The sequence below is a fragment of the Dermochelys coriacea genome, chromosome 2, assembly GCF_009764565.3.
Source record: "Dermochelys coriacea isolate rDerCor1 chromosome 2, rDerCor1.pri.v4, whole genome shotgun sequence".
In the NCBI taxonomy this organism is placed as follows: domain Eukaryota; kingdom Metazoa; phylum Chordata; order Testudines; family Dermochelyidae; genus Dermochelys; species Dermochelys coriacea.
The window spans coordinates 39,533,583-39,560,839 of NC_050069.1; the positions used below are offsets into that span (position 1 = coordinate 39,533,583).

Genomic DNA, 27,257 nt, shown 5'->3' on the forward strand with positions numbered 1-27,257 from the left:
TTAGGAACATTAAATGGAAAAATACATCCTGATGATGAGTTACACTTAATTTTAGATCTTATTTAAAAAATTGATTTGAATGGAGACCAAAAACTACCTTAAACTCAAATATGTGTGTAATAGACATGCATTGTCTTTATTGCCTTTGCTGCAGCATCAGCAATGAAAGTACATACTGGTCCCAGAATATTGCTGATACCATTGGTACTGGTGCATGCACACACTTTTCAGCATGACATACTGTTATGTAAGTTGAAGTCTTAACGAAACAAACGTTAGATTAATTTCTGTTCTATTCAAAAGACTGGAAATGATGTCAAGTGGAAAAGGTCAAAAGTGAGTAGGGTAGAAAAGCATGTAAATTGCTTGAAGAGACTGTTACAAAGAAAAAAAAGAGTTAAAAAAAATAAAACAATATTGTGTCCTTTTAAAAACGGAAGAGTAAGAATTGTATTCGATCTTTTCCTCGGTTTAAATAGATTTAATCATATTTAACCAAAATTGCTCTGGCTCTATAGTTTGTTTCCATGAGGAAAAAATTAAACATCACCACTTATGAGGAATGCTTCTTATGCATTTATTTAATTAATCATAGAATATCAGGGTTGGAAGGGACCTCAGGAGATCATCTAGTCCAACCCCCTGCTCAAAGCAGGACCAATCCCCAATTTTTGCCCCAGATCCCTAAATGGCCCCCTCAAGGATTGAACTCTCAACCCTGGGTTTAGCAGGCCAAGGCTCAAACCACTGAGCTGTCCCACCCCCCATAATGATCCCAAATGTTGCAGTAGAAACCTGAGGACTAAACTCTAGTCTTGGCAAATAAATCTTTTTTTAGATAATCTTCAAGGCATTCTTGTAGCTAGAAGAATATACCCATTTTGCGTTATCTTTCCATAGATCGTATAATTTTTCTCATTAATCTGGGAGAAAGCCAGTCGAGGTAGTCAGATAATAACACTCTTTCCATTCCAGTAGAAACTCATGAGAATGTTAAACAGCTACTAATGTTAGACATTTTTAAATCCGCAAGTCCAGGTAACTTGCATCCAAGAGTTTTAAAAGAGCTGGCTAAGGAGCTCACTGGACTAATAATATTGATTCCTCCTCCTCTCCCCAGTAAATCAGGGAGCACTGGGAAAGTTACAGAAAACTGGAAGGAAGATAATGTTGTACCAATATTTAAAAAGGATAAATGGATGATCTCGGTAATTCTGACCTCCATCTGGAGGCATGACAATGGAGCAGCTGATCTGGGACTCGATTAATAAAGAATGAAATGAAGATAACATAATCAATGTCAATATCAATTTATGGAAAACAGATCCTGTCAAACTAACTTGATTTTTTTTTTATTAGATTACAACTTTGATTGTAAAGTTAATAATAGTGCTGATCTTAGACTTGGATTTCTGTAAGGCATTTGACTTGGTAAAGCACAGCAGTTTGATTAAAAACTACGATGATACAAAATCAGCATGTCACATGTTACATTGATTAAAAACTAGCTAACTGTTTGGTCTCATTGAGCAGGTGTGTTTCTATGAGGTCTTGCAGTGATCCATTCTTGGCCTTATGCTATGTATCACTTTTTATATTTTTTGTTTTAATGACCTGAAAGAAAACAAAATCATCATTGATAAAGTTTGGAGTTTGCAGATAACACAAATATTGGGGAGTGGTAAATAATGAAGAGGGCAGATTACTGATATAGTGATCTTTGAATTAGTTGATAGACTGGCTGCAGGCAAACAGTGTGTGTTTTTGTATATATCTAGCAACAAAACAATATATAGAAATGTATACGTCTAGCAACAAAACAGTGTAGGTCATACTTACAGGATGGGGGACTCTATCCTGGGAAGCAGTGTCTCTGAAAAAGATTTGGGAGGCTATGGTTGGAAAATCAGCTGAATGAGTTCCCAGGTGTGACGCTGTAGACAAAAGGCCTAATAAGATCCTTGGATGCATATATAAGGGAATCAGAAGTAGGAGTAGTGAAGTTATTTACCTCTGTACTTGGCACCGATGTGACTGCTGCTGGAATTCTATGTTCAGTTCTGGTGTCAACATTTCAAGGATATTGGAAAAATTGGAGAGGGTCTAGAGGAGAGCCATAAGCATGACTAAAGAATTAGAAAATATGCCTCATATAGCAATTGATTCAAGGTGCTCAGTCTTTCTTATAACAAATAGATAGTTAAGGAGTGACTTGATGATAACATGTTTAAAAGTACCTTTTTGGGGAACAAAATTTTGAAAATGAGCTCTTCTGTCTAGCAGACAATGGTATAATAAGATCCAGTGAACTGAAGCTAGAGAAGTTCACACTGGAAATAAGGCATATGTTTAACAGTGAGGGTAATTAACTGTGTCAGTTTCACTCAGCAACTGCAGAGGGTCCCAGGCAGCCCCACCCTGTGTATTGCTTTGGGCTGAGGACGCAGGTCTTCCAGACTCCCAGGCCAGCTGGCTCCCCAGGCTTAAGCTCGGATTCTTATGGTTTCCAGACTGCCTGCTGCAAAGTCAGGTCTGCCACGCTTTGGCTCTGTGGCAGGGAGCTAGGAAGCCTGGAGAATCCTGGTTCAAGCTGGAGCCTGCAACAGAGCCCTGTTTAAAGCCAGGGTTTCCAGACTTTCGGCTCCACTGCCAGGAGACTGGAAGCCCTGGGGTCCCTGGGATAATCTGCATGGCAGGGCTGCCCCAAGGCCACAGACTGTGGAAGCTCAGGATATCCAGCAAGCCCACCAGGTGTGGTGTCCAGCCACCAGACAGTTTTCTGATGGTTACCTGTGGTTTGGCAACAGTTCTTGTATGAAACATTTTGGATTTTATGAATCTGCACTTTCTCCAACAAAACTGTTTTGTCAGAAAAATTCCTGACCAGCTCTGTGGTGGTTGACATTGTTAGCATGCTGCAGTGTTTCTTGGCAAAGGAGCTAATGAATCGAAATGTCAAGACCCACAAAATGGGAAGAAGAGGACACTATATGCTTTTAATCAATTATGTTCGTGTCTATTTTTTTTGTTATTAGCACAAATATTTTCTGTACAACCTATCACCATAGTAGGTAATAGTTAAATAGAAAAAAATTAAAAAGCTAAAACTACATGTGCCACTCATAACACACAAACTAGAATCACAGCTATTCTGCCACCAGTGATCTATTAAGTAAAAACAAAACAAGTCTTGGCAGTTATAGACCTATTATTTCCTATTAGTTATTTAGTTAGTTAATAGTTATTTCCTATTTAAAGGAAAAACCACACATCAGAACAAACAGCTGAATGCTAAATAAAATAAGTTAACGTTATGCTGACCTCTCACTCCATCAAAAGCATCCCATCTTTCTTACTTGAGAGTAAAGAATTTTGGAGTTCCCTTCCACCTTCAGTTGGTTTGGAGATCATAGGTAACATTCTTAGCAGGAAAAACTGCTGAGAATACATGACACCAGTGCTCTTCTCTCTCTTGTTGGCTCCCAGTTTGCTTCCTTAATCTTGTTCTTCCAAAACCTTGTTCTTGACCTTTAAGGTGCTCAATATGTTGGGACAAGCTATCTCACAAATGCCCTCTATCCATGACCTAGCAAAACTGTTACGCTTTTTGGAAACAGTGAGTGCCCAGGATGATGCTCTCAAGAACTGTGGTCAGATATTCTCTGAATGTTCATCTTTGAAATGACCTACTGGAAGAGATGAGACAAAACCCAATCCTGGTTGCACTATGCAGTGAAAATAAACTTCAGACTATTGCATAGACATTTTAGAAAGTAGTTGTAATAAGAAACAATCCATCCACACAAAGCAAAGTTAGGAGAGGTAAGATCACAGCTTGAATCTACTATGCAAATTTGTTGAATCTACTATAGACATTTGTGTGCAATTGTTAATTATTTCATATGATGCTCCAGATCCTGGGGTGATGGGCACCCTGTCTGGTTTTGGGTTCTAGGCAGTCAGGCTTGGTGGTTGGAGTGGCAGTTGAAGCTGGATGTAGAGTTGGGACTGGGCCAAGGACAGTCCATGGGTCAGAATCAGAGTCAGGAAGCAGGCTGAAGGTCAAAGCCAGATAGGAGTGAGCCTCAGGTTCTGGCCAACAAGAGATGAATACAGGGCTCAAGTGAGTCAGGAACAGGGATGGAGCAGGGTCAGAAAGGAGCAAGGACAGAGCTGAAGCAGGCTGAAACAGGAGGCAGGGACAGGATTGAGAGCAGTCTGGAAGCCTAGGGAATCTAAGCTCTCGTCTTCACTGGTGGGTGTGTGTGTGTGGGGGGGGGGGGTGTTTGACCTAAGATACGCAACTTCAGCTACGCGAATAGCGTAGCTGAAGTCAGTGTATCTTAGGTCAACTTACCTGGCCGTGGGAATGGCGGCGAGTCAACCGCTGCCGCTCCCCTGTCGACTCCGCTTCCACCTCTCGTGAGCTGAAGTTCCGGAGTCAATAGGGAGCGCATTTGGGGATCGATGTATCGCGTTTAGATGAGACGCGATAGATCGATCTCCGATGGATCGATTACTACCCGCCTATCTGGCGGGTAGTGAAGACCTGCCCTTACACTGTGAGGCACCAGGAGAGTTTCTTGGCCAGTTAATCTGTGCAACAACATCAGCTTGCACCTCTGGCAATGAGGGTGAAATATCTGTCTTGGGGTGATCTTCCTTCCTTTCTCCCTCTCCTCCCCCTTTGCCTGCAGGGCTGGCAACAGTGTTTAAAGCTCACAGTAACTTAGAAAAAGTTAGCAAGAATGTTATTAACTTAGACCCAGTCCACACTAGGAAATTAGGTCAGAATAACTATAATGCTCAGGGGTGGGAAAAATCCCCATCCCCATGGGACAGGACCTGCCACTGCAAGCTGAGCTTTTAGTTTTTTGTTTTTCATTGTATTTCACATTTGCAAAAAACACAGGGCTCTGCTAAGTCTTGTGCTATTTTGTGTGGATCTGACCATGATTAGTTAAGTTATCACAGTGCAGCTACTCTTTATACCCTCTCTTCTGTAATGGCTATTCATGTGTTGTCTATTCTTCTTAAAATTTTGTCACTAATAATAAAAGCCACATCAACTACAAAAGAGAGAATGGCTAACTGTGTCTTTCAGAATTTGAATCTGGTATAGGATAATTTTAGGTTGCCCTTAAATAAGTGGCAACTTCTGTATTCCAAAAATGAGGCAAAGTCTCTTAGGAATTGGTCTTGCTTGAGAGTGAATGTTTGATATATCCCATGCAAAGAGAACACCAGATTGAAAGAGAACATTTATTAGAATATGGGAAAAACTTTGCTTATAAAAAGTGCAGTTGATGAATCACCATAGCTGCTATTTCTTGATTGGCACATCTGTTGAAATTGGCAAAAAATCTTGTAATGCACGTTCTTTCCTCCCTAGAGAAAGGGAGGGAGGCTTATATTCTTCTTCTTGGTTACTGTACTTTTAAGAGTTTATTTCCAACAAGTTTATCACCATAAATTAATGTTTGTTTTTTGACTATAACTGATGTTTCATACTTGTGCCTGAAGATAACACTTCTGTATATATTACTGTTGCTTTCAACACCAAAGATGTCTATAAGGGAAACATTAGCAAAAAAGAGTTTGGTTTTGTCAGGTTGTTTTGTGCATTCGATAGTATTTGGTCAGTTGCACTGTCATTAGTTTCCCCTGTCTTCTGTGTGGGTCTTAAATTCGTTAACAGGAGAGAGAGAAAGTATGGTAATAAAACCATAAAAATCGGCAGGGGAACTCAAGCAAGCGTAGTATGTGAAAATTATTTTCACCAGATGTCACATTGTCAGTGTTCCTGTAACAGAAACAAGAATAAATGTTGCTTCTTTGAGAGATGGTCCCTATTGTATTCCACTGAGAGATGTGCGCATGTGCCAGGTTCCCAGAGCCAGAGCTTTTCAAAGTAATAATGTCTGCACATGCACCATGGCATTGCCTTGTGGTTTCACCCGAGACCATAAAGGGTGGAACAGATCAACCGTGTCTTCAGTTCCTTCACACCACCCAAGATCTGCGTCAGAACTTCTTCCTTTATCTCTCGTCCTTCGTGACGTACTTTCCAGAAAAACTGCTTTTTTTATTCTTGTATATAGTTCAGATTTGACTGATTTTAGTAGTTTTAGTGCTCATAATAATTTTTCTAGGATCAAGGATTTTGGGACACTGCTTCGGTGGTTTCCCACCAACCCTGCCCCCTCACCCCCACCCCCCACACCTGTGTCTGGGCACTGGATTATGCCGAAGACACCAGGATTCAAGGTCGGCACCTCTTTCCTTTGCTTCTTTTTATTCAACGACAATCCTGTACTGCTTGGAGGAAGCCCACATCGCGTCCAGGTGCAGTATCTGCCTCGCCTTCCTGGGTGCAGGCAGGGAAGGACAGGCTCTATGGCTTAAGACACACCTCATATGGGGCCGTAGTCTGATCCTGAGCAGTACATCATGTACACTGAACAGTCCAGGAGCCTTCTATCGCAGAGTCCCAGTCTAGATCTGTCTGTACTAGCGCTATGGATAAGGCTGCAATTTAATCACGGAGGTCATGGAAATCATGGAATCGAAAGACCTCCGTGACTTCAGCCAGCACTGGCTGGGAGCTGCGGGGTCCCATGCCACCTATGGAGGCAGGGAGCTGCAGGATACCCTTGCAGCTCCCGGCCACTGTGGGTGGCAGGGGGAGACTTGCAGCTCCCCGCTGCCGCTCCAGGCCACCACAGGTGGCAGGGGGGAATCCCCACTGCTCCCAGCAGAAAGGGGCGGCGGGGGGAATCCCAGCCACCTTGGGCAGCAGGGGAATACCTGCCATTCCCAGCCGCCACAGGTGGCAAGAGGGACCCTTTCCGCTCCCAGCCGCAACGGGAGGGCGGGGGACCCCCGAAGCTTGGAGCTGCCAGCGGACGGTGACCCTGGAGCTCCCAGCCCTGCTCTCCCCCTTCCTGCCCAGGCTACCCATTTTGTCATGGATGTTTTTAGGAAAAGTAAAGGACAGGTCACGGGCTTCTGTTTAATTTTTCATTATTGTCCGTGACCTGTTTGTGAGTTTTACTAAAAATATCCATGACAAAAACTTCGCCTTAGCTATGGATACCATGCTGGGGCCTAGCCATGAAACCCAGAAGAATGTGCATAAGCATGGTAGTAAGTGTTCCTCCAGATCCAAGAAAGAGGCTGCATTGTCCATGAATTCTGGCCATGGAGGAGGGATGCATTCCAAGGCTCAAAGAGTGAGAAGTCGTCTCATCATTCACTGGATCCACTGGTCCAGGTTCCCGAACTGCACACCCCCCTGCATCGGCTCTGCCAGCGCAGCATTAATCATTGGTATGGAACCATTATACATCCTTGCATGCTTGTATTTTTAGCAAATCCATTTCCTCACTTTAATGGTTGGAATTTTTTTTAACCAAAAAAAAACTAAAGTAAATAAAATAATTTTCTGAAAGTGTTGTTTTGGCTTCATATTTATTGATTTGCCAAATCCAGATGAGTAACCCTAGAATTTTGCTCTTTAGGTCAAAGAGCTGCCTTTTAAAATTTGGCTCTCTAATTACATTTATTAACACAATGCATATTTTATTCCATGCGGCTTTGCTAGAATTTGTCCAATTTAGAAATATACGTGTATTATTTAACGCTGGATTACTTCCTACAGACTTATGTGTTTGTAGTCAGGATTAGTCCTCCACCTAGAACTATTGTCATTTTGTTTTGATACTGTTTGACAAATTAACAGCAATACCATTATTTTTTAATTTATCACCAGTTTTACAGACATTCATCAAATTACTTGGCACTGACTTTTTTGGCGCTGGTGATGGAATTCCATTTCTGAGGAATTTCAGTGAACTGAAATTAGTACTCTACTTTTCATTTATTTTTTGGCATGCAGAATTTGATAAAAATGAGTAGCAAAGAATTGGTTGGTGTATAATACAATAATTATGTTCCATGTACCATAAAACAGGAATGATACAGCATGTTGACATGAAGTCTCATTTTCCTTTATAAAGTGGAAAAATATTAGTTATTGAAGCTCTGTAAACTTGTTTTATAAGTAGAAGAATTCTACAAGCATTTTGTTTTCACTTAGTTTATGGATTTAGTACACAATTATGTAAGAGCAGTGTCTCTGACAAATGAACCTTCATTTGCTTCAGGAGATGCAGTATTTTGGATCCTAACAGATTTTTTTTTTTACCCTCAGTCATGTTAAATCATACATGTCAATATATGTAATATGCAGTGTTGTAGCCGTGTTGTTCCCAGGATATTAGAGAAATTAGGTTAGTGAGGTAACAAGTTATTATAGATGTAATAGTGATTTTAACCACTGTGAAGTGAGGCACAATACAAGAGAACAGTCATAATTCAACCAGCAACAATATAGCTTTTTAGAATTCAGCTATGAATTTAGTACTATTATGCATGATGCTCTGAAATAGAAGCTTGTTTTTAATTTACTTATGATAGCATTTTAAATATTTTAATTCAGGTACAGTCTACAGTATAATGCATCCCTAGGGTTACGACCTTTCTAATTGCTGGTAACCAGGCCCCTGAGGCCCCGCCCCTGTCCCTCGCTCCTCTCTCCCCTCCCTTGTCGTTCACTGGATCATCTCCACTCTCCCTCTTCTCCCCCTCCCCCAGGGGCTGGGATGGGAGCTGCTGCTGTCTGACAAAGAGCCTTCCAGCAGGTAAGAGGTGGCCCTGCCTGAGCAGGAGCTGGCGCAGGTTAATGACCCGTCGCCTCTACCCACCCCATGGTAACCAGCCTTTTGGTGTCCAGTCAGTACATCTGACCGGACACTGCCAGGTCCCCTTTTCGACCAGACTTTCTGGTTAAAAACCAGGCACCTAGAAACTCTAAGCATCCCATCGGTGAAAAAGAGAAAAAACGTGTTTTAACAATACTGAATGAATTTTGCTTGCAAAAGTCCTCATTCCCAAGGTCTTGCAGCCTTCTCCAATTTTCAAGAGAGGACATCAGTTTGAGCGTGAATGGACTGTTAACTGGAAATGCAAATAATAGTATGAAGCTGCAGGTTTTTAAAAGTAGGCCTTCCTTTACACATACTGGCAGCAAAGCTGCTATGGAGATGACTCCTAGATTTTCTAGACTTGCATCCTACATGTAAATGCTAATGCTGTTGCAGCAGAGATGATGAAGTTACTGTAAAATCTCAGTAATCTGTTCTTGGTGAATCAGTTTGTCAGAGAATAATACAGTAGTTTAAATACTTTGATCCATTAGTATATATTGTTTATGTATATTGTCACTGCAGAATTTGTTTGCATGAATTATGCATGATGAATATGAACATTTTATTTCACAGTCCCATAAATGTAGGACTTGAAATATACCAACTTTGAAAGAAATACACTTAAAAGCGCCTAACCATGGTTCTCGGTGTTAGTGAAACCAGCTGTCATTTCATGACTCTTCATTATTTTCACAGCATAGCAGTCACATGATGAAATCATCCGGTATTGGCTTACAAAATTGAAATGTCAATAAAATGGAAAAGAAAATGCATATAAATACTAAAAATGTAAAATGTGGTGGGAAGTGAGACATTAGATTTTCCTTACAGTAATTGCTGTGTGCTGTGTTAGTGGCTGTGTTTTAATTGTCCTCTTGGCTGCATGTTTACAGCTGTTTGAGAGGTTGTTTCTAGGGTGTGGATTTTTGATTTTCTTTGTTTTTGTTTTGTTTTGTTTTTAAACAAAGATGAGAATGACCTCCCCAAATATGTGCACTAACCTATCCATGATATGACCATATTTATATTTTGATTTACTGTTTCTTGTTGCACATACATGGGATCAGATCTTCCTCTCAGAGAGATCAGTGGGTTGACGTTTCCACTGCTAGTCAATCTTCCTTTGAAACCGCCCCTGCTTGACTTTGTGTTCTAGGTGTTGCTGATTCGGCTGTTGTGGGAAGGGTCTCTAGACATGCACTTAGTCGCTGTTCAATCAGTGGCTGGTCCTATATCTAGGATACAAATTTTGTTTTATGCCATTGGCTCAAGGTCTCAATATGCTCAATATGCCAACACTTAACAGATTCCTAAGTCTCTCATCTACCAACATGTATAAAAAAATAGAATTTATAATATATCACATTATGTAAACCCTATAAATCCCTCCTCCTTCTTCCTATTTGTTTCTAGCAGTTAACTTCAGTATGACACATTGAAAACTAGCTGCAGTCCTCCTTTTCCATATTGAGGTAAAGTTTGAAACATGGAGAAACAAAATATAAAGGCCAGCAATGTGGTAGTCCACAGTACACCGGAGCAAGCCAGTACATCCAATTATATGACAATGACATCTTCCAGGAAACACCTCTCATTTTCCCCTTATTATCAAAAGTTGTATTATCAGGTCTCATGTTTTCTGAGAGCCAGATAGCCCCCTGTATGGAAAAACCTGTGGGAAGGATGGCTAATGGAGGTGCCCTTACTGCGTTTTTCTGTAACTGGCTCCTTTGCTAGAAGACAGTGGAAAATGGAGGTTGTGGATTTTGGAGGTCATGCTCCCAGTCTCATGGATCCATGAGGAAGGGAGACCCATGCTGTTTTGCAGGGGTGGCTACTATTCTGCTGGTTCCCCTTTTCCCTGGAAGCAAGATCCAGTAAAAGAACCATGCTGCCATTGTCTGGGTCTCCTGGCAGCTGCTTAGTAACAGCCACAGAAGGAAACCTGAAGGAAGTACAGCTCCAATCTCTATTACCTCCTGCCTGGATTTCAGCATGGAAATCCCATGTTTGTTTTTTCCCCTCCTGCCCTGTTTCTAGAAGTACAGACCTTGAGTGGAAGGATATTCATATAGAGCAATTTTTTTTTTAAATTTTTGTTTTGTTTTGTTTAGCTATAGTGGTTCCATATGTGTCTCTCTCTTCCTCCTCTCCCCCACCCCTCCCGCTCCAACTACAAAGTATTGTAGCCTTAATAGGTTAAACACTATAAATCCACTGATTACCCTATACTTCTGATTGGAAGAGCTGCTTATATTTTATTTTCCACTGTTGTTTTATCATTACTTATATTACAGTAGTTCCTACAGGAGCTGTTTCCCTATTGTTTTATTCTCAGCACAGTGTAGTAAAAAGACAAGAACTTACAATCTTGGTAAATGACAAAGGTGCAATAGATTAATGAATCAAACAGATAGGTAAGGCTGTTGGTGGGAGAGGAGGAAGAGTTAGCAGTAATATGTATAATATGAGTAATAGGGTGCTCAGGTACTAGGCTGCTTTTTTTTTTTTAAAGAATTAGCAAAGGGACTGAATGAATATGATTCTAACCTGTCCTTTTTCCCCCCCGCCCCTTCCCTTGCTCCTCTTTTCTCCCCCCCATTCAGATAATTTCTATGAAGAGTTGGCAGAAAATAAATGCGTGTGAAGAAGTTTCTGCATGAAGTCTGTCTGTCCAGTAGCGATTACCCGACAACATGACTTAGCATATATCCTCTCATATTGAATTGAGCCTTAAAAATGATTAGGGTTACATGTTAACTTTAATACACTTCTGATGAATGTTCTAGAAATGAGTTTGCATCGGCAAATGGGTTCTGATCGGGACCTGCAGTCTTCTGCCTCCTCGGTGAGTTTGCCTTCAGTTAAAAAGGCACCAAAGAAAAGAAGAATTTCATTGGCCTCTATCTTTCGGAGGAAAAAGGACACAAAACGCAAATCCAGGGATTTAAATGGAGGTGTGGATGGAATTGCAAGTATTGAAAGTATACATTCGGAAATGTGTACAGACAAGAACTCCATTTTCTCCACGTATACCTCTTCAGACAGTGGAGCCACCTCTAGCAGCAAACCGAGTGGCGACTTCATGGAGTGTCCCTTGTGCCTTTTGCGGTACTCTAAGGACAGGTTCCCAGAAATAATGACTTGTCACCATAGGTCTTGTGTGGATTGCTTACGTCAGTATCTCCGGATAGAAATCTCTGAGAGCAGAGTTAATATCAGCTGCCCAGAATGCTCTGAACGATTTAATCCCCATGATATTCGTTTGATATTAAATGATGACATCTTGATGGAAAAATATGAAGAATTTATGCTTAGACGGTGGCTAGTTGCAGACCCGGATTGTAGATGGTGCCCAGCTCCAGACTGTGGGTAAGAGTGCTTCCCCCCCACCCCACCCCATCCTTTCTTTTCCCATCTGATCCAGTGGGGCATATTGAACTTCTCTAACTATTAAAATCACTGTCCCCAAATCTCCCCCATCTTCTCTCTACATTATTATTTGAATTTGTAATAAGTAAATTAGAGTAATTCTAATGTTGTAATCATTTCCACATTATTGTTGACAAACTGTTTTATCCTCTAACCAAGAAAATTGTGAAAACAGATTGTTCTAGTTTGTGAATAAGGTATATAAAGCAAATCAGGTGACAAAACAGGTAAGATAGATGCATGGAGCCCTAAGTACTAAGTGTAAGGCTATTTAAAAGGAAGGATGAAATGTTGTGCCTTAAAGCACTGGCACGTCAAGTGCCAGTAGCTGGGGGGAAGCAGAATTCCTTTTAAAAAAACAAAATAAAACAAAACAAACAAAACTTCCAAAAAACCCTACTCCAGCCAGAGTTCTGACCCCAGAAAGGGAGAAGTGCTAGAGACTCTATCAGGTACACTAGGGACATTGCTATTGTTTTTGATTGTATGTGTAAGACACTCAGATATTGTGGTGAAGGGTGACTTTAAAACTGTGATAATTCATTTGTTGTGGTAATGAGATCAAATGGTTATAGTGTTTTTTTTTTTACAAGTTATGGTAGGTACTTCCAACAAATTAATTTACTGAGTTAAATATAAGCTAAAAAGCATTACTGATATCTAATATAAAAGAAAAACACCCTGAGAAATCTGCTTGAAAAGTCTTTTTAATTCTAGTTCTCTTCACCTGCAGACTAACAGTCTACTTGCTGTTTGTTGTGAGATATACCTGCTGTTGTTCGGGTTGCCAGGCATCCAGTTTTTGACCGGAACACCTGCTCAAACAGGGACCTTCACTGCTCTGGTCAGCACCGCTGACTGGGCTCTTAAAAGTTTGGTCAGCGGTGCATCAGGGCTAAGGGAAGCTCCCTGCCTCTGCAGCTCTCTGAAGCAGGCCAGATGTGCCTGCGGCCCCTAGGCACAGCACTGGCCAGGGAGGCTCTGTGTGTTGCCCCCACACCAAGCGCCAGCTCTGCAGCGGGCGAGGGTAGTGCGTGGAGCCTTCTGGACACCCCTGCGCCTAGCGGTCGCAGGGATATACCAGCCACTTCCAGGAGCCGCCTTTAGATAAGCACAACCCAGAGCCTGTATCCCTCACCCCCTCCCGTGCCCCAACCCCCTGCCCCAGCTGGGAACCCCCTTGCAGAACCCACACTCCCTCCTGCACCCCAAACCCCTCATCCCTGGCATCACCCCAGAGCTGGCATCTCCAGTCAGAGCCCTCACCCCCAATCCCAGACTTGAGCCCCCTCCTACACCCCAAACCCTTCATCCCTGGCCCCACCCCAGAACTCGCACCACAGCCAGGGCCCTCACTCCCTCCAGTTTGACCCTGTTTAGTACCAGAAGAAGTTTGCTTAAATTTTAAATCTATTGTTTAAATTAGAGGTGGCGAACTATGGCCTACAGGTCACATCCGGCCCACGGGACCGTCCTACCCGGTCCCTGAGCTCCTGGCCCGGGAGGCTATCCCCCGGCCCCTCTCCCACTGTTCCGTCTCCTCCACAGCCTCAGCTCTTGTGCCACCAGCGCAATGCTCTGGGTGGCGGGGCGGTGAGCTCCTGGGGCAGCACAGCTGCAGAGCCGTAGCCTGACCCTGCGGTAAGGGGGCAGGGAGCAGGAGGGGTTGGATAGAGGGCCGGGGAGTTCGGGGGATGGTCAGGGGCCGCATTGTGGATAGTGGTAGGGTGGTCAGAGGGCGGGGAACAGGGGGGTTGAATGGGGGCAGGGGTCCCAGTGGGGCACTCAAGGGGGGGGTTGATGGGGCAGCGGGGGGCAGTTGGGGTGGGGGTCCCGGGGCGGTCAGGGAGAAGGGGTGCTTGGATGGAGCAGGGGTCCCGGGGGGGGCAGTCAGGAAGGAGGGCGGGGTGGATGGGGCGGTGGGGGTCAGTTAGGGGCGGGGAGTCTGGAGGCGGTCAGGGGATAGAGAGAAGGGGTGTGGATGGGGCCGGGGTCCCCAGGGAACAGGGTGGGTTGGATGGGGCAGGAGTCCTGGTGGGGACCAGGGGGTGAGAAACGGGGGGGGGGCCAGAAAGGGGGCAGGGACCGGGCCATACCTGGCTGTTTTGGGGAGGCACAGCCTTCCCTAACCGGCCCTCCATACAATTTCAGAAACCCAGTGCAGCCCTCAGGCCAAAATGTTTGCCCGCCCCGGTTTAAATATTAAACAAGTTCTGAAGATGACCTTGAAATTGGTATTCCACCCTTTTACCTTCTGTACAACTGGTGTCTCCGATAATTTAATTAGTCAGCAAGATGGTTGCTTCAGAGGCTCAGAATTGCTACTAGAATTAGTATTACTTGCTTCAGAGTAGCAGCCGTGTTAGTCTGTATTCGCAAAAAGAAAAGGAGGACTTGTGGCACCTTAGAGACTAACAAATTTATTTGAGCATAAGCTTTCGTGAGCTACAGCTCACTTCATCGGATGCATTACTTGCATTACAGTAGTGTGTGGAAGTTCCAACCATGATTGTGGTCCGAAGTGTACTGGGCATACTAAAAACACACCGTAGGAGACAGTCTCAGTCTCAGAGTTTATTATCTAATATGCGTCAGAACACAAGAGTGATGAGAAGAAAGAAAGGGAGGAAGGCTGGCAGAGGGTAATAAAAATAGGATCATGCAGTTATGTGTTCATATGGTTCCAAATAGTGTCATTTTAAAAATAAAACAAAACAAAAAGGCTGTCCTCAACTGATGCTCAGCGGCTTCCTGATAAAAGTGAACATCGAAAAGGGATTAGAAGGAGAAGAGGTAAAGGCTTTACAGGTCATTCTAGAGAGGACAGATTCCGTGCATGGAAGAAGCTAACAAATGGGTGGACAAGACATGGTATAGTTGATAAAGTAGAGGAAGTGTGGGTGACGATGAATTGAATAGAAGAAGGTAGGCGCAGATTTGTACAGAGCCTTGAGGCCAAAGACAGGAAGTCTGCTTTTAATACAGTGGTATAGGGACAGAAAGTATTTAATAGTTTATGTATGGAGAAGTACTTCTTGCTATCAATTTTCAGATTGCTGTTTCCTCAGTAGAATGAAGTATTGTAGAACTTTGCTAATTTGCATTTGCACTAATCCATACCAATAATTTGCACACAGTTTTGCCTGGCTTTTAAACAAAGATTTAAAAGCAGAAACAGAACTGCAGTGAGAGTGTTGGACTAATAGTACTTCAGCATATGTGCTCGTGTACTGTGGAGCATTATCATAAATAATTAAAGTTCAGCAGGGCTTTTCTTATCAAATGATCTCATTTTGTGATCACACGTTTCAGAGTAGCAGCCGTGTTAGTCTGTATTCGCAAAAAGAAAAGGAGTAAGCTTATGCTCTAATAAATTTGTTAGTCTCTAAGGTGCCACAAGTACTCCTTTTCATTTTGTGATGTATCCTTGATTGATTTGCTAATTCACAAAATTTATTTATTGAGCACTTCTTGTAAAATGCTGTAGGTACCTCACAGAGCAAAGACATTTTCATTGACCCAAAGAGTTATAATTTAAAGTCTAAATGGCACAACATTCTGGGCTTATAAACAGGAGGGGAAGAAGGGTGCAGGGAGGAGCAAGGAAGGATAAGGATAACAAATAGTAAGATAGGACATACCATGGGTGAATATAAAATGTTGCCAAAGAATTCCTCTGGTAGGAATTCTAGGCCCTGATCCTGCAAATATTTATGTGGATGCTTAAATTTAAATGTGTGGGTAGTGCCATTGACTTGAATAGGAATTCTTATGTGCTTAAAGCTAAGCACATGTATAAATGTTTGTAAAATCAGAATCCTAGGGTAGGCAAGTCTTCATCAACTCTTATCATCCATTGTTGGTTTAAATCTGTTGAAAAGTAGGTTTTATAGACACAGTGGTAAATGGATCTAGCTATAGGAGCCTTATTTATACTAGAGCTCTCAGTAGTTGGAAGTTTTACAAACAAATTCTTAGGGTAGGCAAGTTTCTTTTAAAAGATCTTGCTTTTTTGTTTTGTCCCCTTCATTTCTTCCCCTTTTGATTGTCCAGTTTTTTGATAGTTTCTCAGTCACTACTGCAAGTTAGGGAGTTTCTTCTGTGCTTGTATCTTAACTTATTTTTTTCAATTAAGTACAATCATTGATTTAATATTTGTTTGCATGATAAAAACGTAGCAACTTAAAACAAAACATTGTTAAATCTGATACGTATTACTTTATATTCTGTACTTCACTCAGTATGAAGAAAGAATAGAGTAGCTTCACATTTTTGTTATCCTGCAGTACCATGGTGTTATGGTTGTCGGGGAATGTGTACATCCAAACAAACCATTTTCATTTTTTAGTGTTACGAAAACTTTTGTTACATTCTCTATAAACTCTCTAATTTTGGAATTTAAGTATATTTTAGAAAAACATAGTTGGTTTGCAAATTTAATTGGGGTATTTTCCATTTGGAGTTTCTAATTAATTCTGTCACTTTAAATTTGTATCAACAGTGGGTTTATTTTTAAAAAAAAAAAGCATAAATTTTTACTAAGAAGTGCCATTTGAAAATACAAACATTAAGGGTGTTCACACTGTCTCTTAGGAACACATCAGTATAAATAAAATTAGGATGAAACATAACTAGTCAGACAAATTTACAGTACTTTGGCACATACACCTTTTGTAGTGCTGAATGTTTTCATATGTTTTTCTAATAGTTTTTTAATAAGAATACAGTACCTTTTGAGCCTACCTAAGTTTGTGTGTTTTATAGGTTGTGCTAGTAGCCCTACCTGTTAGGTTTGCCTGACAATTTTCATTATAAGATCTTGTTTTCAGTGGTTTATAACTTTATCAAACTTCCACCATTTGGGAAAGAACTTTCCATGCTGGGTGTCTGCCTCTGGTAGAATATTTGTAGAAAATATCAGCCAAAACAGTTCAGCCATTTCTGAGAAAAAATCTGGTGACCTTTTCTTTCAAAATCTCTTAATATCCCCCATGCTTTGGAGCAGGAACTTGATATTTGACAGAAGGCGGACAGGGTAACCTTTTGTGTTAGAGATGTGCCTTTTGCTATCCAAGTAAAAATCTCCCAAATTTTGGCCAAGTCATCCTTTTAAAAATTGCATTTTACACATGCTCTGTAGAGATGTTCTAGAGTTTAACTGCTAAAATCTCCAAAGATTGCATTTTTACATGGTCCAGCATCGCTCATCTTGTGCTAACCAGATGGTACTTGTGCTATCCCCACACAGCAACTGAACATGCTACAGTCCAGGGCAACAGACTTCCTTGAAATGGTTGCTCCCAGCTGCTCTGGGCAGGGATAGGGTCCAGGCACTGGACCTGTCTTTCCTGTTGTCTCGGTGCTGGACCTCCTCCACTTTGGTGGCCCCCAGGCAGCAGGAGGAGTAAGCAGTCCCAGTGAAACTCAGAGGAGAAACAAGGTGGACCAGTGTAGCGGTAAAGACTAGATTTGGAAAAGGAGTCTGAGACTGGGACTGGAGATAGGGAGAGAAACTGGGATTGACTGGGTAGGGAGGCTGGGACTGTGAGCCGGCAGGTGAGAGGAGGGTGGAACTGATTGGGCAAGGAGACTGGGAATCAGGAAAACTGGAATTGGGGAGCCAATGAGGAAAATTGGGTGGGAGCTTGGGGAGCAGCACAGATTGGGTGAAGAGCTGGGGGAAGGGGCAAGACTGGGACTGGCTGGAGAAGGAGACTGATAGTAGGAATGAGCGTGTGAGAGGGAACAGAAGGCAGACAATGAGATGGGGTTCAGGGAGAGAATGGGATAGTCTGAGCAGGGACTGGGACAAGAAGGCAGGAAGTGGGGGGGGATTGGGACAAGGAACTGATCAAGAAAGTCCTATGGCCTGTGTTATCCAGGAGGTCGGACTAGATGATCAGAGAGGTCCCTTCTGGCCTTGGAATCTGTGAACCAAGGAGAGGGTGTGGGTAGAAGACCGAGATTGGATGAGGGAACTAAAAGGGAGACTAGGCCTGGGGGCCAATTGCAGGGGAGTGAGGACAAGAGAGACGGATCCACAAAGACTTGAGAAGGGGTGGGGGGAAGCTGGGGCCGGATGTAGGGAAGGGGAGAAACTAGGCATGAGGGGGACACTGGGACTTATACAGCAAATCCAGAATGGAAGAGTGGGACTGATTGGACAAAGGGATTGGGATGAGAAGCCTGAGGAGTGGAGATTGAGATTGACTAGAGATGGAAAACAGGACTGAGATGAACCGTGGTGGGCGGGAGCTGTAAGAGAGGGTTGGGGCAGGGCAAAGGGGTCAAGCTTGGGGGGAAGAAGCAGAGAAGAGGTCTGCCCACTAGAAGAGTACATTCCCATACAGAGCCTGAAATGGGACCAAAGATTTCTGAGTCTCGGCCTTTTTCTGATGTCAGCAAATATCTGCAAAACCAATTGTGTGTCCTTGCCCTCTAGTGCTGGTCCACTTGCAGAATGACAACCTATTATTGCTCTGTTACTCAGCTCAAGTGACAGAGATCTAGGCAGTGGATCCAATCTTGCTGATGGATCATGTGGGTGGCAATATAATGCTAGATGATGGAATTTGTTTTTTCAGTTTGCTTTTTTTTAAAAATTGAGAAATTTTGCACAATAAGCAGTTAAAAGAACATTATTAAGGTTGCATTGTAAAGTACTCAAAAGTTCGGAAATGCCAGATGGGTTGCGGTAGTAAGTGATCATATAGTAGTATAGTAGTAATGGGTTGTGATAGTAAGTGATCATATAATTAAAGACTCTTTTTTTCCACGTTCAGTGTGCTGTAATCAGTGCAAGATGGACCTGCTCTGGGGATGAATCAGAGTTGTGTAATAAAGTGTGTCTGTTGGACTCCTGCCTCATTTGTTGAAAAAGTTGGAAGATGTGTAGTGAATGAAGTGAGGGGTTTTAGCTGAATCCCTGCCACTGCTAGACTTTCTATCAGATGCTGGGCAAATCACTTAAACCATCCTTTTTTACAGGTGGTCACTAATGATATGTTCCTCATTTTTTGGTGCCCAACTTCATACCCCAGGGCCTGATTTGCAGAAGTGCTGAGCACTCAAAGCTAAAGCTAAAATCAGTGGGAGCTGTGCTTTGAGTGTATTAAATACTATTTAATGCTAAATACTCTGAAAATTCAGGCCCTGGGAGTCTCAAATTGGGCATCCAAATTCAGTGGATGTCTTGACCTTAATCTCTTTGCCTCCATTCCCCATCTGTAAAATGTGGATAATACCACCCCTTCACGTCTTGTGTGTTGTGAAGATAAATTGATTGGTGTTTGTGAAGCACTCATACTATAGTAATAGGCACCACAGAAAAGCCCATGAGGGACTTAATTCTGTCTTTCATAGCAGGGTTTGAACAGTGTGCAATAAATTAGGGCCAGGGTCCACACATTGAACTATGAGGGTAACACAGAATATTGAATAGCTGTACATTAAGTGAGCACCATCCATTCTGTGCACTGAGTAAGATGGGTCTTGTGGAAAAATAGTATGCGATCGTGTAATTAAAGACTGTATCATAATACCTACCTATGCACAGAGGACTCAAATTAAGGTTTAATGGGCAATCTTAATTCTATCACTTCCTAACTTTTGAGTACACTTTGCAACCTTAATGTTCATTTAATATGTTTTGTGTCTGTGTGTATATATATAAATACTTTACAGATACTTGTGTGCTGTTTTCATGTACAGTAAGAACATATTTATTGAATGCTTGTAAATTAAAAATTAAGTGGAATGACTGCTAGGTGCTCCACAGCTATTTTGGTATTGGATAAAATAATTTCAAGAATAAATTCTTAAAGAAATACACAATCTCCAGATGAACAAACATATGCTTTAACTGTTACATGGTGCAGCACTAGGCATTCTCTTCTAGATCTGTGCTTTGACAAACTGCAAAGTATTAACATGCAAAGTACATAGATAAAATTGAAGGTTTATTTTTCTCAAATTAGTTATTGCTGTGAGATGTGCCACAATTCAGGGCAACTGTACGTGTGTTCCTCCTCCATGGTCCCTCAAGGGCACCCACTCTAGGCTCCTGCCTCCTCAGCTGTCATCTCTGTTGGTTAGAGAGCTGCATCTCTCTTTCCCTTCTGACAGGAATTTTTCCAGGCTGCATAGTTCCCTGCCTGCACTGTGATATCCCCATCAAGCCAGACTGCCTGAAAATTGGTGTATACAGTGTTGTAGCAATGCTGGTCCCGGAACATTAGAGACACAAGTAGGTGAGGGTGAGGTAATATCTTTTATTGACCAACTTCTGTTGATGAGACACACAAACTTTTGAGCTTACCCAGCTCACCCACTGTGTCTCTCTAAAAATTGCTGTGTTAAACTCCACTGTCCTGGCTGAATTCCACTGTGGGGAGTCAGTATTGCCAAACCCAAGCACACAAAAATCATGCGTGTCTTTTTAAAGTGCATTTTGGGTTCTTTTATATTTGGCTTCTGGTTTTTGAACTTAAAGTTCACTTGGTTCACATTTTCAAGCTTTGCTCATGACTATTTGAGTTAGAAACTTTATTATTAAATTAAAGCAGAATTTCCCATGTAATTATATGATTCCAGAAGTGAGGGCTTCAAGAAAAACACCAAATATTCCAGGACTCATGATAAAATTGCAAGAGTCTGCAGTAGTGGGGAGTTACTATCCGCTTCTCCAAATTTACCCTGTAGAGTCATAGACTTCAAGGGCATAAGAGGCCATTGTGATCGTCTAGTCTGCCCTCCTGCACATCCCAGACCACAGAACCTCACCCATTCACTCCTGTAATACATACCTAACATCTAGCTGAATGTAAATTTTTCAGGTTGCAGAGAATCCGCCATTTACTCTAGTTTTAAACCTGCAAGTGTCCTGTGCTGCAGAGGAAAGTGAAAAAGCCCCAGGGTCTCTGCCAATCTGACCTGGGTAAAATTTCTTCCTGACCCCAAAAATAGTGATCAGTTAGACCCTGAGCATGTCAGCAAGACCCACCACCCAGACACTTGGGAAGGAATGCTCTGAGTAACTCAGAGCATGTCTACACAGCAAATTAAAACCCACGGTTAACCTGTGCCAGCCGGCTTGGGCTCACAGGGCTCAGGCTGCGGAGTGGTTTCATTGCTGTGTAGAATTCTTGGCTCGGGCTGGAGCCCAAGCTCTAGGACTCTGTGGCGTGGGAGGGTTGCAGAGCTCCAGAATTCTACACATCCATGAAACAGCCCTGCAGCCAGAGCCCTCCAGGTCCAATTTGGCTGGCACAGGTCAACCATGATTTTTCTTTTCTGGGTAGATGTCCCTTCAGAGCCATCCCCATCTACTGTCCTGTCTCTGGTCATTGGGAATATTTGCTACAAGCAGTTGCAGTTAGCCACATGCCATTGTAGGCAATCTCATCATAGCATCTTCTCTGTAAACTTCACAAATTTCAGTTAGGTACAATATTATTCACTTTGGGTAACATTTTCAAAAGACTCTTGATCATATAGGTGCCTAAGTGACTCAGGCACTTTCGAAAATGGGACCTAGGTTCCTAAGTCACTTAAGCGCTATTAAAAATTTTACCCCTCCTGTCTTATATTATTGTTGTTTTTGTAATGTTAATCACCTGCCATCATATTCAGCCTCAAATGTTACTACTTTTCAGTACTATGTGAACTAATTTCTGAATTAAACATCTGTCTCTGGCGCTCCTTGTTTTTTCTGTGGTGCCCATTGCCACAGTATCTAAGTGTTGACAGTGCTCTATAAATGTAAAATCATTGACTAAGATTTTCAGTAAAGACTATTGACTTTGGGTGCCCAATTTAAGGTATTGGATTTACAGAAAGTGTTGGTACCAGTCCTCTGAAAACCCAGGCTCCTTTAAGGTGTCTCAGGATAGCCCTTAAAAATGAAGAGAACTAAAATCACTAGTTATATTTGAAAACCTTGAATGTTAACATTTCCATGCCAGCATGAAGATTTTTTTTCCCCCTTAACGGTTTAATGTATACTTTTTTTTTCCTTCCTCAGAGCCACTTGAGGAGCCCAAGGGCTTCACTTTCCTTTCCCCTATCCTTCTAATCTTATGCATGCTGTGTCACAGTGATCCCCTTTGCAGCACCCTAGTATCAGAGGAGACGTACTCTCTGTGAAACCTGAAACACAACACAATAAGCTCTTTTGAGTGGATTAGCAAAACAGCAATTTGCTGTGCATCTTTCTTTTTTTCTGAATGTGCTGTTTCTCCTGTACTCTTTATCTTCCATCAACCTAGGAGTAAGGGACTGGGCCAGACATCTAAACTTGGATGTCCTTTGTGTCAGCACATGTTGTGCTTCCATTAGACCTCTCTAGGCTGTTCTTTATTTGGTTTTATGGTAGTATGAAGGTAATTTTGCTGTAAACAAATGCTGTATAATATGCTGTATGTATAACATGCTGAAAAGACTAATCCACTCAGATGCTGTGCTAATCTTTAGTTTTTAAAATGATCAAATAACTATTTATGGTAATTACACTCATGTAAATGTTTTGTTTTTCACAAGAAACTATAGGCAAATGGACAGTAAGTAAAGTTTCCCAGTAACTTAATCTTTACTTGATGTAACTGCAATTTATGGAAATTCTTAGAGGCAAACCCAGATCCCATGTCTCCTGGATGCAAAAGGCCCTGAATATAGCAGAAATTATGTGATTTGGTGTGCACAGAGGGGTGGGAATGAGGTCACATGGGATTTGCTGTTTTAAAATTCTCTTGTAACATTTGGGTATGCTTTTAAGCCTGGATTTTTAAAGATATTTAGACTGATTTAGGAGCCAGTCTCATTTTCAGAAGGGGTTTAGGCACTTAGTCTTAAGTCCCATTTTGGCTCCTACATCAATTAAGGGTTATAATGCTGAGTGCAGCAATGCCTAGATACCTTTAAAAATCTGGGCTTTGTCCTCTAATTCCTAACCCCAGCACATATTTGCCCCTAAAAGAAAACCTGTTTTTAGACATTTAACTTGTGTTCTTAAGACACTTAATAGATATCCAAAAAGGCAGTTTATCATTTCATGTTTGTAGGTGTTGCATCAGTGTGTCAGACATGCTGGAGTATTGACTTTACTTTTTCCCCAAGAAGTGATTGCTGCAGGGGATTATGCCATACTGAATCACTGTATTATAAATCATATTTGTTTATTTTAGTGCTTAGGGACCAACTGAGATTGGGGACCAGTTCTGATAGGCACTGTACAAATAGAGTCCCTGCCCCAAAGAGCTTACACTGTCAATAGATAATACAAAGGGTAGAGGAAGGAGCGTTCTGCCAGCTTTAGTTTCTGGCTAGCTCCTCCCTGCAGTTTTTCCCCAAACTTGCATGGCAGGGGGAGAAGTCATTCTGCATCTGTCTTAGTGCCCCTGGAGGTGTATGCTCTGCACAATTTTGGATCTGAGTAGGTGGGTGGGGTGGCCTTGGCTAGAGGCCCCATTCTTCCCCAGTACAACAGTACATGCTTAAGCTGCTTTTGCTGTTGCCCTACTAGCTGGTCTATAGATATTGTTTTTGTATTAACAAAAATCTTTCTTCTACCCCTTTTGATCATTTAAGATATGCTGTGATTGCTTTTGGCTGTGCCAGCTGTCCCAAACTTACCTGTGGGCGTGAAGGCTGTGGTACTGAGTTCTGCTACCACTGTAAACAGATTTGGCATCCAAACCAGACCTGTGATGCTGCTCGCCACGAAAGAGCCCATAGTCTACGCCTGAGAACAATTCGTTCTTCATCTATTAGTTACAGCCAGGAGTCCGGAGCAGCAGGTATTTATGATCATGTGTCTCTGTAGAATGTCTTACTAGTACAGTTACATGATTAATATTACCAAAGAAAGAAATATGTGATGACTTCATTAGCTCCAACACTCATTCTTTCTTTTTTTTGGTACCAGTTTCAGAACAATAAAACATTAATACAACTTTAGATTAACTTAAAAAAAAAAGTGCTGGTTTTTTTCCCTAATATGGGAAATTTTGGGTTTTCAGTAATGGTAAAAACATGAGGGTATAGCGCTGATGGCTTCAATTGTTACAAGCCTTTTTAGGATTTTTAAATCTTGAATTGTTTTATAGTTTAAAAGTGTAATCTTCAGTGAACTTGCAGCAAAGTATTCTTGAAGTACTGCTGGCTGACTGGAACCACTCTCTTCCCAATTGTATAGCTTCCACAGCTGAAACACAATTTTTTTTCCAGTGGGTGGAATTTTGACAAAGTTTATAATACTGGTATAAATAGACTTGAAAAAGCAAAATGATGATTGATTTACCAATACCCACACCCGTATAAGAATGCACAAACCGTTACTCCACGTGAGGGATATATCAAGGTAATTTCTGCTTGTCAATAAAGTGCTTCTGCATTGGCCAGCCAGAAATCAAATAACTCAGACATGTGAAAATTTAGTCTATTGCAACTGTTACTGAGTAAAAGGAAGGTTTGACTAATCAGTGGAGCAATGATTTGGTATCGCCAAGAGTTGCCTGTTTTGTCTGACACAAACTTTGTCAAATTAAACTCTCTTGCTCGTTTATTTCTTCCCCAACTGACTCTTCTCTCTTACTGGACTAATTAGACATATGGAGGAAAAGATTCTCTACTGTGTTCTGTGTCCAGTTGTGTCTCCCTGATTTTCTGACCTAACCCTAGCCTAGGGGCAGCTCTAACTTGTACAGTATGCATCTGGTCCCCTAGAGATTACATGCTAGTTGGGAATCGATAGCATGCACCATACTTTCGTCACTGCCTCTTCCTGTGCCCCATGGTCTGTGGGGAGGATGGTGTAGGACGGGGTGGGAAAACTTTTTGGCCTGAGGACCACATCGGGGTTCCGAAACAGTATGGAGGGCAAGGTAAGGAAGGCTGTGCGTCCCCAAACAGCCTGGCCTCCGCCCCCTGACTGCCTCCCTCAGAACCCCCCACCCATCCAAACCCGCCCCCTCCCGGGACCGTCTGCCCCTAACTGCCCCCCCGGGACCCCACCCCCTATCCAACCCTCCCTGTCCCCTTACTGCCCTGACTCCTATCCACCCCCTCATCCTCGCAGGCCCCCCAGGACTCCCACGCCTATCCAACTGCTCCCTCTCCCCTGACTTGCCCTGAGGATCCCCTGCCCCTTATCCAACTCCCCTGCTCACCGCCCCCTTACCATGTTGCTCAGAGCACCAGGACTGGCAGCTGCGCCGCCCAGTGGAAGCCAGCCACACTGCCGCTAGTGGCACAGCGAGCTGAGGCTGTGGGGGAGGGGGGACAGCGGGGAGGGGTCAGGGGCTAGTCTCCCCGGCCGGCAGGACGGTCCGTCCCCAGGCCATAGTTTGCCCACCTCCTGGTGTAGGAGCTGGTTCTGCTGACTCTACACTTGCTGCAGACTCTCCCATGCTAAGCATGGTCTCCAGCAGAGGGAATCTGCAGGAGTTTTCCACTGCCCCATTTTCTCCATCAAAAGCCTACTGGACTGCACCTTTCTTCTGCACCAGCAAGTTATTTCTGACCAGCTAACCAGTGGGGCGTGCTTTACATAACTAATGTTGCTACACGGGGTGATTTATGTTGCTATGGTGAATTGCTTGTCCTGTAATTCTGAATCAGAGTAGCAGTCTGGGAAATAGTCCAGAAATTGCAACAGAAAGAGTCTCGTCAGTATGCCATATCTTGTCTTTCCTATCATTAAGGTTACCTTTTGGGAAACTTTCATTTTTCAACTTGTCAGTGACAGAAATAAACCCTTAGCAATATTTTCAGTATTAAGCTCAGTTAATAGTATTAGAAAGATTCTGATTTGTCTGTTTCTGTAACAAATATAAATTTATCTGGTTTGGGGAGAAAGAGCATTAAGGGGAGGCCATGGAATGGAGTTAAGAGCAGAAGAGTGAAAAAGAAAACAAAAAATATGGAATATTGAAGGTGAAATGCATATTAAGTGTGAGGAAGAAATAAGGGTTAGGACTCAGGAGTGAAGATTACAGAAGTATGAAATGTGGAGGGGATCATATGCAAAGACTGCCTGTCATCATTCATGTTTATTATTTTGTCTGTTTAATATCTAACTTACGTTTTATTGACTTCAAAAATCTGTGTGTGTGTGTGAAGCTATTGATCTATCTAAATGTGATGTATTTGAATTTGTTGTGATTAGTTCTAGTTTATTGATAGTTTGAAAGGGTCATGACTAAAAACCACCTGCAATTAAGGATTTAGTAAAGCATGTTTATAAATAAGATTTAGATATGTCTGCGTCAGAACTACTGTGATCAGTCAAATCTCATAAGTATTTCTTGTCTGTATTTAGATAAATTTCACTTTTTCATAGAAATAGTATGATCTTCATATTTCATTTTAAACAGCTGATGATATAAAGCCATGCCCGCGTTGTGCTGCTTACATAATAAAAATGAATGATGGAAGCTGCAACCACATGACTTGTGCTGTGTGTGGTTGTGAATTCTGTTGGCTATGCATGAAAGAGATCTCGGATTTGCATTATTTAAGGTATGTTTAGGAAAAATCGTTATAGCTATAGATTATCTGAGACAAATATTTTCTCATTTTATACATTCAGCAATTTACCTACATCCTGTTTCCTGATTTTTCATTACTTTGCTTTTCCCTGTTTTGACTTCTTGTTTAACTTCAGGAGTGACTGGAGTGATTATACTAGTGCAGACTGATTTAAAGTTCTGCTTGGATGAATAAACGTTCTGTGCTAAAATATCTAGGGCCAGGTTGTCCAGTCAACCAAAGGCCGTCTTGTATCTCAGCAGAGTAGAGAATTATCCTCTAGTGTTTATGTATGAGAAATTTGAATAATTTTTTTTTTCATTTAGGTCCTTAAAATAGTCACTTCATCTTATTTCAGAAAATAAAAATCAAATGTTTTCTCACTTTGTTTCAAGCTCAGAAAGATGGATGCAGCACATACTTAGTGTAACCAAATGAAATGATGTAGATGTTCACAATAGCTACTTTTACTGCAGTTCTAGTGCTGATCATTTATTTCGAGTGTTAACTTGATATAACTGGAAGTTATAGTTT

General features: G+C 42.0%; 1 protein-coding gene across 10 annotated transcripts in view; it reads left to right on the forward strand.

Moving 5' to 3' along the window:
- Positions 1 to 27,257, forward strand: part of RNF19A (ring finger protein 19A, RBR E3 ubiquitin protein ligase) — a 106,245-nt gene that overhangs the window by 59,709 nt on the left and 19,279 nt on the right. For 9 of the 10 annotated variants that reach the window (XM_038391018.2, XM_038391016.2, XM_043507524.1 and 6 more), the window contains 3 exons: positions 11,375 to 12,140; positions 23,784 to 23,992; positions 26,570 to 26,714. In XM_038391018.2, the coding sequence (XP_038246946.1) occupies positions 11,545 to 12,140; positions 23,784 to 23,992; positions 26,570 to 26,714 (950 nt within the window). In that variant the 5' untranslated portion in view covers positions 11,375 to 11,544. Of the gene's footprint in view, positions 1 to 9,341; positions 9,493 to 11,374; positions 12,141 to 23,783; positions 23,993 to 26,569; positions 26,715 to 27,257 lie in introns of those variants that run through there. The other variant, XM_043507520.1, reaches the window with a different exon arrangement.